General features: G+C 33.5%; 1 protein-coding gene across 3 annotated transcripts in view; it reads left to right on the forward strand.

Moving 5' to 3' along the window:
• Positions 1–12,401, forward strand: part of LOC145684403 (uncharacterized) — a 29,868-nt gene extending 17,467 nt beyond the window's left edge. For all 3 annotated transcript variants that reach the window (XM_081756699.1, XM_081756700.1, XM_081756702.1), the window contains 2 exons: positions 4,386–4,922; positions 11,193–12,401. In XM_081756699.1, the coding sequence (XP_081612825.1) occupies positions 4,684–4,922; positions 11,193–12,240 (1,287 nt within the window). In that variant the 5' untranslated portion in view covers positions 4,386–4,683 and the 3' untranslated portion in view covers positions 12,241–12,401. The remainder of the gene's footprint in view (positions 1–4,385; positions 4,923–11,192) is intronic.
• The last annotated feature ends 103 nt before the right edge of the window (positions 12,402–12,504 follow it).

Consider the following 12,504-nt stretch of genomic DNA (forward strand, 5'->3'; position numbering starts at 1 on the left):
TTGGCGAAGAAGCGTATATTTTTTTAAATGCTGGAAAGTAATTTGCTGGTGTAAATTAGGGTGAAGATTGAAGAGTGGTGGGTGGATATCTTGTAATTTCTTACTTCCAATGAAGGTAGAATATGTACGAAAAACCACCTAATCACTCTGCACATAAACATTGCTCTTCTTTACATAGATTATAGTTGTAACGCTGATAACTCTCACTTTTACCATGAATGCTTGTACATCTAAAGTAGTTTCTTAATAGACTTAGAAATATGAAGTCTTATGGACTTGTCGCCCAAATCGGTAGACAGTAGAGCAAGCACCATAAAATGTCACTGACCTAAATTAACTTTTAGAATTACATGAGGGAAGCTAAAGTTACTATGCTTTTTGCGCTTTTTTCAGAAAGGATTAACAGGCGGACTGCCTAATTATTTATATCATTTCAGTCTTATTACTTTGGGTCGTGTTGCGTTGCGTGAATAGATACATTTAGTATGTAATAAGTTTTCTACTTGAACAATATATTTAAGTTTTCAAATTGTAGCTTTGTGTTGTTCATCATGATCTTAAACATATCCAGTAAAATTTACCGAATCGAGTATCCAGTTATTTACCGAAATATACCTTTTAAGGTCTCTCTCTCGCTATGTGGGTAGCGCACGCGCGTTTAACTGGAGACACTCGGGTTGGATTCGGATCTCAAGTTAAGTTTTGGGTCCGTTTCTTCTTCAGCCTCACTGCTCATCAGGATGCTAAACACAAAACCTATACAATATCTCTATTATTGAGTTTAGTTGATTGTGAGATTAACGTCCCGTTCAGCAGCGAGGCTATATGACACTTAGACCTACTGATTAACGTGGAATCTGAACCATATCAGCTGCCGCTGAGAATAGAACTCGAGTCTCCGACACCAAAGGCGCGTACGCTAAGCGCTTAGCCACGAAGGAGCTAAATATCTCTAGTATTAAAATATTAGTAGTTAGTAAATGTAGTAGAGTTGAATAATATGGTGATCAAGATGTGAAAACTGCATTGAAAGGATGATGTCTTGAGCAGTAATGAGGCATTATACATGTGATCAAACTAATGAGGTTAAAATTACTAATTTTTCACTAATATACAGTCATCCACAAGAGCAACATTTTACGCAATAACATATCCAAACACCTTGTGTCGTTTTCTAAGATATTCTAGGTTACAGTGACTTAAAATTGCATCTGCTTTTCATTTTCTGAAACATTATATAAAAGTTTTAAGATAGTTTCTATACTTACATTTAACTTGTTCCGATAACTTGCGTGCTTCTTAAAACATCGCGTCTTATGGGTAAAGACTAAATTTATCTACGCGGAACACTTTTAAAGTTAAACTATTAGGATAAAAAAAATACCGTTTTCATACACATCCTTCGCTTTCAAATGGTATTTTTAATTTTGTATTTCTTTTCGGGAAGAGTACTTGGGTCTTGTACAGAATATGAACGGAAATAAAGTTCAATTTTATGAAGATGCCGAACTATTCGGCTTTTACTTTGCTGACTAAATAATTGGCTCTAGAGGTACAGCAAAATTTTAATTCACTTAAGCCGACCTTTAATTAATTAGTATTTTTGAATATATTCAAAGTTGTCATTAAACTTGAAATAAAAATGTTGGTGAGCTGAAAACTTGCATAGGTACTGAGTATTATAAATTTTATTGTATTCGTAGTTGTTTCTTAGTTCAAAACGTCTCTGAATGACAGCAGTAGTTACGTGATTGTATCCTTGGAACTAGATAATTCATAATTTTTGAAAACTGGCGTGAATTGCCTCAATTTTCTTTACTCGAAATATTTATAGTTTTAAACACTTTTCATAAATCTCTTATTTAAGAGTCGTCGCCAGCTATTAGTTTTCGTGCTTTGGTTCTTTTTTACTCATTTGAGAAACACACACGTTAGTAAGGTCAGTTTCTTTAAGATTCATCTATTTCGATGGAAAATGTAAACTCCATTCATTCGAAAAATTTGGAGTTTTTAAAATTATATTGAAGTTATTATTTAATGTTTTTCTGTAGTACTAGGTATAAAATTCTTCGCTTTATATTACTGATCATCCTTTTAAAATCATACGTGTGTTTCGGTCTTTTCAATTTCGATTTCAATGTTTTCAAGTGACAATTTCTTGAGATACAACTTAATTGTTAACTTCGGTTATTGAAAAATAAATTAAAAATAAACAACATCTGATTTATTGGCAGTTACAATTACAAAATTAACAAATAATATAGTGGACACAAGTGAATGTATTATCCCCTCACGGCATAATGATTTAGCGACCCAATCCACAGCTCAGAGATCGGAGAAAAGAGAAAATGACTTAAACTATTGTCTCCGGTTCCATACTCCAAAAAATGTCTAATCCTTGATCGCTTTGAAGCGAAGTGACGAGACGAGAAGAGGCGCGATGAAAGAGAGATGACCTCGCTGCTCCCACCCACTGTTTTTATTTGCAAGTTTATTTTGTTTTTACCTTTCGTCTAGTTATGTTAGATTAAATCCCACTTCGATAGTCATTTATCTAAAGGTTGGGTGTTAGCATACGGGGCAGCATTTATCCAGTTGCATACTGGTTTTCATCGTTGTTAATCATTTACTATCTTAAACTCGTTTTAACACTTAAAGATTAAAAAAAAATGTTCGTCCTTCCTGGCGAGTACGTGACACGTGTTTTAAAAAAAACTAGAATTTTAATGAGAGAAATGTTACTTTTGCCTTATACTTGTTTTTCGTACATTATTAGCCTTGAAAAAAATACATTTTTGAATAATACTACGCACTTATACTGCGAGGAAGTAAAATTCAGGCGTTCTTTTTGAATTTTCAAGAGAATGAAAGTTCGACAATGTATACGTTAATTGTTCATATATTTCCATGAATGGCGACTTCGTAAATAAGACATTCGTTTACTAAATTATGGAAATATGGGTAATAAGTATAAAGAAATAAATATTTACGCATAAAAGAGATAAAAAATATGTGAGAATGGAGAAATTAACACAAATGTACTTGTGGAGCTCCTACTAGACCTTTAACTATCTTGTTTTCATGACTTGTACGTCATTTTGGTTAGAATAATTTAGGTTTTCAAATGATGTCACACACGTGGCTAACGATCAATGAATGCGGAGAAGTCCTTGGAAATTCATGGTATGATCTAAAAGAAAACATGTTAAGCAATGTGGGTTGTTTTGGCGAGACTCTTACGTCATAAACTTGCTCCAAATGGGACTGAAAATATTACGCGTTTTAAACGTATCTCCACAATCTGCATTACGGGCGGTAGATCCAAATATAGAAATATTCGTTAGGATATATTGCAGCGTTTTCAAATATAAAAGAAATCATTTAAGGAGCTCATTTTACCCTAATTTTCGTGTGTTTGTAGTTTGAACGTCATCTTCGTCTGAATGAAGGACGCTTTAGAATAATTACAAAGGAATTTCTAACTATCCATAAATTCGGGAGATTTTTTGCAATATATTTAAATTAGGACGCCCATATCGGTGTTGCAGGTTTAAATACCTGCACAAAATGTGCCCGGGTAAAAGCTCAATTCATCGGATTTATATCTTTCAAGATTCATTAAAATCTTGCTAGTAAGTATGAATGTACAAACTCAATTTTTCTTATATAAAACTTGTTTGTTCTTCAAAGAGCTTAGGAACATTTTGATTTTACTCTTGTCGAGTTATTGATGAATTGTACATTATTGTCTTCAATATGATGCAAGATTTCGAATGATATCACCCATATTTGTTACGATTCATAAATTTGGGAATCTATTCCGATATTTTCATGCTATTAAAAAGTTGGGCACGCAACTCGAAACTTTACGACAGCTGCCGTAAAATAATCTCCATTTTATATAGTGGAAATACATTAACATGTGACTGGTAGATGTGACATTATAGAAAGAATTGAAAAGAACACTTTTCCGTAGAAAATACAACCTTTTGAGAGAGAAGACGTAGAGTGCGATAAATGAAAAGAGCGAGATTGTGAGAACATACCTTTATATGTATATGATACATGGTAATCATGTATGTGTGTAAAAAGAGTTGTATAACACAAGGTATTTAAGTACATATAACTAATATTTTTGTGACAGCTTGTGTTTCGGATACGCCGATACAGCGAGTTTAAAAGTAAACAGCAAATTTCATGTGTGATGTATTATTGCTGTTCTATTCCTTGCCTATTCTGTTTTCCAGAAATTTAGGACAATTTATCTTGCTGCACTGACAATATTTCATGTCATAATTTGTTATTGCGGTGATTTTATTGTGATAATATTTGGTCTTTGTATTTTGATAATTGATTGAAAGAAGTTGTATTTTTATCCTTTCTAGGTTCATTTGACTGAGAATTAGTGCTGTAAAGGAACTGAAAGCTTCATATATAAGTATTTTGATTTATGGTGACCACAAAGTTACAGGTGTTAGAAAAATGTTCTTTTAGAGGTCTTCGGAAATCAGTACCGTATAGAAACATGATTTGATAATGGAAGATAGAGATACAACGCAAAGTGAACACCCTCGTGTGGATGCTGGACTATTATGTGAATCTGAATAAAGAAATTGTTTTGTTAAATTGAAACCATTGAATGATAACAAAATAGAAATTCCTTTATCAGTAGAAGAGAAAGGAATGGAACTATGCACGTTCACAGAAAAACATCTGAAGGGGTGTAACGCCGTCATTTGTCCGTCACTTTCGAATTTGGAACCACGCGTTATAAAGACAGAACCCGAACTGAAATTCAATGGAAAGTTTATGTGTGAAACTAACTTTAAAATAGAAGAGTGCAAAGGTGATCCATGTGGATTATTCTCAAATGACATAGTAGAAAATGAATCACATAGGATGGCTGAATGGAACGATGAAAGGTAATATTTTTTTTAATTTTATATTTGATAGGATAATACACGTTTACTAAACCTTAAACAGTAAATTGACAAACCTTTATTTATTGCGAAAATAGAAATCTTTTCTGTTAAATTCTTTAATTTTGTATATTGTCTCGATGCACCCGAAATATTCGATTTCAATTTAACAAGTTCTGTATTCACAAACATCGCAAGAGTGTGCTAGTGTGTAATAGAATAACAGACTAATGTTTGGACGTGAACAAGAATTGATCTTGTATTGTGTGGTCCGGTAGACATATGGACAATACTTTATTAGAAAAAATAAAAAAGCTTACACTAGAAAAGATAATTAGATAAAATTTAATACTATCCCTAGAAGAAACATGTTTGTTACGTTTCAGAAATTGTTGTAAGTAAGCGCTAAAGAAGACTCATTTTGGATAAATGCTGAAAAGATTACTTCGTTTCATAAATTGATACATTTATGTACAATTTTTATGTTTGAAAAATTTTGGAAAAAAACTGATTAGGATCCTTTTTTATTTCACATTGGAATCTCTAAAAAATATATAATTTCGTACAGCAGAAGCGATTTTTCTCGTGTTACTGATAAAAACACTGTATAACTGAAAAATTATAGTAGCTTTACGTGATTTTTTGTCAATTCTGAAACATAAATCGTATCACAAAGACAGTACTAATGTCGTTAACATCAGTTCATTTTGATCGAAATGGAAAATAATTTGAAATCCTCATAAATGTACTTAATGGTGAAAATTTAGTAATGTTTCTAGTTCGTGCTCATATACCCTTAGTATTGTCAAATTTCCAGCGGGAGAGTATTTTGAGAAAAAAGTATACAAGTGCTCTGTATAAAGAATTTGTCTTAGAAGAAGTAATAATGTTCTATACCACCAACATGATTAGTACGCTTATGGGAAACCTTGGATATGTCACCCTTTTACCTTTTTATCCCTTTTTTGAATTAAAACTATAAACAAAGTTAAATTCTTAATCTATTATAACGTTTCACTATTCGAAGTTAATTTGTGAACAGAGTATTCGACACTAGAATTATTTGAATGTAAATTTTCTTAAATATAAATGCAGACGTGAACGTTTCGAAGCCCCTTAAAATTGTGAGTTTCGTAACAATGCACCCGAAGTAATAGGAGGGGAAGTCATAAGAGAAAAACAGTAGTGAGGCATTCGCAGCAAACCTTGTTGTTTGAGGTTTGAGATATTCAGATCCTATTACACTACTCAATACAATGTTAGTTTCAGAGCAAAATAGTACCTTGGTAAATGCAGAAAACGTTGTTTAACTAAGGAAACGCACACATTTTAACCAAAGCAAACTCGTAAGAAACTAGAAAGACTTTAAGGACGTCCCTTGCTATCAATACATTGAAAAATAATGCTATATTGTTTCCGGTAGCCGTGCGTGCTTAGTTCGGTTTTTCTGTTGAAAATCAACTTTTGAACCTAGTTCGAATCCCACTCGCTGCTTTTACTTATTTATTTTTGTTAACATTTTTCGATGTTCTTAGTTTACATTTTCTGTTTTTTTTATTATTTGTTTCCTTCTTTCGTTCTTCAAAATCATGCTTCAGAAAGTCACTAACTGATTTCCGTTTGCATTCGACGATTTTCCAAATACCAAGCAAATGAATAACCTATTTTTTTCTTTTTCTAGGAATGAGTCACGGTGGCTCAGTGGTACAGCGTTCACCTATGGTGCATGGGATCTGTGGTTCTATCCCAGCTCGCGCCAAGTGATATAGGCGGTAAACAAACACTGTGCGTGGGTTTTCTCGTGGTTTTCCCGTTTCCTCCCACTTTCTACGTTCCATCATTTCATTCATTTCTCATCAGCATCGTCTCCTTTAGCCTAACCGACATAATCGTGTGATGTAAAACTTAAGGATTTTCTTTCTAGAATGATATATATGATGCTATTAAATTGTTAACTAACATGGGTTAAAGCGTTTGTTCTTCCCAGTGTGTGTATTGACGAGGAAATGCTAGGAATTTGGCCTGCCAAACACATAATCTAACTTCAAGAAAAAAATTTTCTTCCCTGGCATGGATATCTTTTTCCCCTCTAAAATGTTTTCGAGTGTTCATGAGGATAGAAACAGAGAACAACTTTTGTTTTGTAGTTTGCAGTACTATGTTTAAAAACAGGAGATTGGTTTATCAACCCTCCGTATATATCTACTATGTCCATCTATCCGCAAGACGAAAACAACTGAAGGATTACTTCATGGATCACCGCCACATATGTTCAATATATAGAGAGTCAAAATGAAGGGATCGAATTCTATTACAGAGGCAATACTCAGACCTTCAGTAATAGAGACAAACAGTTACCGTTTTTTATGTTGATCACTGAAGCATCCCAAGATTACATTTTGTATATATCCTGTACTTTTTACTAAAACTAGAAGCACTAGAAGTCCATTAAGACTTTCAGTTTCAGTACTGATCTAAATAGACCAAAATTATGAGATAGCAAGAATCGTTTTTTAAAAGTCGATTTTGCGTTCTAAGTGTAGGAAATATGTCTTTACCCCCTATTCAAACCGAAAGTTTCAAGTATAAGCTACTTTCGGGTTTAACGTTAATCCCCAAGAACGCAATAGGTAGTCAAAAGCGGTTTTCTGTGGCAGAAAATCGTCCACTTCCAGTTTTAACGTTAAATACTTCACAGTAAAAATAATAGTAGATAAGAAGAAATGCGTTTCTGCACTCAATCAAATACACCAAGATTATATTCTGTCTTCATTCTAATCTATCTACTACAACCGGAAGTAGTTGAAATCTAGTACAACTTCCGGCTACAATATTGAGAAAATATCACTCCGTACAAACCACTCTTTCAGGTGATATACACGTATCACTGTATACCGATCGAAAAAGTAATTGCATGCTTCCCTGTCAAACTCAACGTAATCATAATTTTAAAAAAAATTAGCTGTGACACTTACACACTTCCCGAAGGAGTGGTTTGTAATGCCATGTATAGAATAAATTCAGATATGTATGTACTCTGCCATCACATATACACATTATGTAATGGTTGAATTCCTATATGTGCGAATTTGTCCCCTATGCAAAATAACACTGAATTAGCAATCTGATTCGTCTTCATTTTTAAGTACAGGAAATTTATGTCAAATAGTTTAACTTCCAGCAAGTATTTACTCTTTATCTCGTTTTTTTTTTTTTTTTCTACATTTCAATCCACAGGTCGTAGCTGCTGCTTTGGTGGATTTAAAATCACTAGTTCGTGAGATTTGTGTGGCTATTCTGTATTTATCCTTGACAAATTTCAATAGACACCGCGAATTATTTAATTATCGTATTACACGCTTATAAGTGATATTTTTAAGGTATAGTATTTCTGAGTTTTAACTGGTGTTCATTTATACTTATTTTTAAAATGTAAACCAAATGAACTCATGCCCTACACTAGGTAGACCTATGTTCTGACTTTCGCCCAGTGAGAAAATCCAAGCGCATCTGCCAACGACTCCGCCTGGTACGCTGCCTAGGGGCCCTGCAGAAAGATCTAATATATAATCAACGAACCTACTTGACGTGTAGGTCGTCATCAAATGCCATTGTTTGCAGTACTTCACTTATTATTGTTTGGAAGAGCTAATTCGAAATATTAAATTAAGATGATAATTCGATAGGAAAGGCCGTACTGTGAGTGGAGCAAGTGGGGCATTTGCTCCAGACACCATGATATATGAGAGTGATATCATAGGGCGCCATGCGCTGTTTAAGAAGAGTAAAAATTTACTGCTTGTAAATCAGGCTTGAAAGAAAATATTTAGAGATATCGGAACATCAGTCTGTAAGGCACGTTTTTTAAGTGGTACCATTAGTGGACTAAAATAGTATAATGTCGCATCTTTCTCGCTGTTACACCTGTATATTTTCCAAATAACACGCGCTAAGAGCGTAAATAAGCGAAAATAGTGATGCGTTAATTTCCGGATTGAAAACATAGAGTAAACGAAATTCTTGTATATATTTTTACAAGTAACAACTATTATGAGTATGATCAATATAGATATGGGTATTCTTTTTAAAATAGGAGACACGGTGGCTCAGTGGTAGAGCGTTCACCTCCGGTAATTGGTGAACGCTCCCTGGTTCGATACCAGCTCGCGCCGTATGGACTTTGTGGGGGACAAACACCGTGCTCGTGGGTTTTCTCGGGGTTCTCCCGTTTCCTTCCACTTTCTTCATTCCATTTCACCCATCTCTCATCACCCCTTCTCCTTTAGTTTAACCAGCATAACCGTGGGGCGTAAAACAAAGATTTCATTTCATTTTCTTTTCTTTTTAAAATAAGAAAAAGCAAAAATCTGACGTATGTTCTCCTGTGAGAAATTACTCATATTGAAAATTACCATCACACATGTAGCTATAAGTGTAGTATTTTTCGGTACAGATATGCTACAAAACCAATTATTTTTTTTTTTTTCAATTTTCAATTTATTAGTACTTATGCATTTTGTAATGGGCATATTCTAAAGAGTGGGCGCAGTAAATATAATTAGGATTCCTCAAAATTTTATAATGTTTTTTCTTTTAACACAATTCTCTGTTTATACAATTTAGACTGTCCCAAAGTCTCATCAATATAAACGTTAGAGAGCTCATTGTATTGTTAACATAGCGAAAGCTTGTATTGAAATTTATTCGTACTAGCTAGCACATGCTGTGATGGTTTGCATCAATTCAGCACAAAATGTAAGATTTAGTTCGCAATAATTAGGATAGCAGTTACATGCATTTTTTGTGTTCTGCTGCTGTAAGCAGAATGACCTGTGTTGCGTGTTGAGAAACAAAGGTAGGTTTCCAAATTATGAATATTAGTGTTAAGACCGAAAGTGGTAGACCTATAACTTCCGGTTGCAATAGATGGATAAAATCGAATATGGAACCTGTTCTTCAGACGCTGAATCCGTATGAAAACATTCCCACTACTAATTTTGATCCAAGAGAATCGGAATTCAAACCGGAAGTTCTATAGATTTCTACAGTTTCCAGTTTTTCTATAAATATAAGGGTGGAAAGAGTCTGTTCCTATGATACTGAATCCATATAAATATACTACTTCTAGCTATCTACTAAAGGTAATGAGAGTAAAGATTTTTAAAAAAAAAGAAAAAGAAAATTATTACTCCGTTAAATTCGAATGGAAGGATAGAAACGAGGATATTCTTTTTTGGCAACAATGAACTACACTCTAGTAGTGATGGAAGTGTGATTGTGACCGATAGTGATTTCCTGAATACTAGAATCGACTCTTCTACGAATTTACTAAAATTTTACAAAACGATGTAAGAAGTGACTAAAAAAATTACGTTGAGGAATATAGAAATGCATTCACGCATACCTGTGCGACTTATTATTTTGGGTTAACCAGCAAATTGTCAATATCCTCGCTTAATACACATCCCTAAAAGAAATACGACAAGAATAACAGAAAAGTTACCCAGTTGGATTCGATCCTTTTTAAAAAAGTATTACTTCAAATAACAGCAAACCACTTAAAATGCATGGCTACAGAGACAACTGGAAGGCTTACTTCCAGTTATATTCATAAATAACGAACTCCTTATCAATCCTTCTTAATGCTTTTTCCTCCGTTGAGTAGAAAATCGTACGTATTATTTAAACAAAATTTTCTGCATATCCCAAGGTAATATTTTATTCTAAAAGTTTAATTACGTTAAGTAACAAAAGAAAAGGTGAATATCTCAAACAGTGAACTGTGTTCGGAAGTCTCGTTATTTTTTTTTTTTTTTCGTTACTTCCCCCCTGTTGCTTGGAATGCATAGTTCCCAAACTGGTAAACTTAAGAGACTAAAAAATCTACACGTGCAGTTATGCTTTAGAGAAGTGTACATTGCTCAATTCTTCTCACTTGCAGTGTTACTGTAGTATAGCATTCCAAAATTAATTTTTGTAACATCATAGGGTCTTAAGTTCGTAATAATACACTCAATAGTAGATGTGTATAGTGTTTTATTTTAATATGTAGATCAAACATGTCTAATAACCTGACGTAGTGTAGTATTTGATGAAATATAACTTTATGTCGGGTTGGAAGCATCACTAATCTCCTAGTAAACTATTTCCTCATGTCGATATTTGCATCGTACATTTGCGGCGTATTTTTTATCTACTGGTGTAATATTTATCAGGGTGTTTGCAGATAATATATGTACCTTGTTAAGTTTTTTTTCTTGGTCTTTTTTGTAGTAAATACTCTGACGGGAAAGGACATACGCCGTTGAGTACAATTGAAAAAGTTGACGATCAACAACACGAGTCTTTAGCTGAAAATACTAAAATAGTAAACGAGTTGTCAACTATTCCAAATACTAAATCAATTGCATCTATGGAATTTGGTGAGTTGTTTAATAATTCGCTGTTAGTAAAGCATTTTTCACATTACGTAGTTTCACCGTCTCGCTCTTGCGATTCGTCGTTTGAAGCTAAATTAAAACCGACAGGACTTCTCTCGGCTAACGAAGACAACGAACTCCTAAGACCAAGTAAATGCAAATCTATCCGGAAAAGTAACATATCAACACATTCAGTTGAAAAGCCATATTCTTGTGAACAATGTGGATTATCATTTAAATCGAGAAACGGCTTAAATAGACATTCAACAACTCATACTAATGAAAAAATATATTGTTGTGAAGAATGTGGAAAATGGTTTACACAGAATAGGTATTTACAAAGGCACAAAACAATTCATGGGATTGGTAAAATCTACTCTTGTGAGGAATGTGGCTATTTTGTTGGTTGTCTGTCTTACCTTAAAATGCATCTGCTAAGTCATTCGAAAATAAAATCTTATTGTTGTGAAGTATGTGGAAAATCGTTTTCAACTAAGATTATCTATGAACGGCATTTGTCAACACATTCAGCGCAGCTTACAGTAGATTTGTTACAGCAATTGAAAGTGAAATCTTACTCGTGTGAAATATGTGGAAATGTGTTTGCAGATAAGGTTGCCTTGAGAAGACATTTATCAAGACATTCACAAATGTTAAAAAGTGAAGAATGTTCCACATTTGCTTGCAATGATTGCGGTATAAAATTTTCTGACAAAGGTTCACTGAGAACGCATTTCTTGTTTGGTAGAAATCACGGGAACTACAAACCACACAAGTGTGATAAATGTGGTAAATTGTTTTCGAAGAAAAGTACATTAGATAATCATTTAGTTGTACATTTGGATGCTAAACCATATTCTTGTGCTGAGTGCGGTAAATCGTTTACTAGGAAGCACACTTAAAAGAACACTTCCTAGTTCATTCAGGTGAAAGGTATTTTTTGTGTGAGAAATGTGGTAAAAGTTTTACTTGTGAAAATACATTGAAATTATATTCACTAATGCATGCAGATTTCAAACCTTATCCTTGTAAAGTATGTAGTAAATCATTCGTTCAAAAAGCATCTTTGAATACACATTTATTGACTCATACGAATGAGAGGTCCTATATTTGTGAGAAATATTATAAATCGTTCAAATATAGTAGCACATTAAAGAATCATATTA

The sequence above is a fragment of the Thermobia domestica genome, chromosome 4, assembly GCF_964235325.1.
Source record: "Thermobia domestica chromosome 4, izTheDome1.hap1.1, whole genome shotgun sequence".
Lineage (NCBI taxonomy): Eukaryota > Metazoa > Arthropoda > Insecta > Zygentoma > Lepismatidae > Thermobia > Thermobia domestica.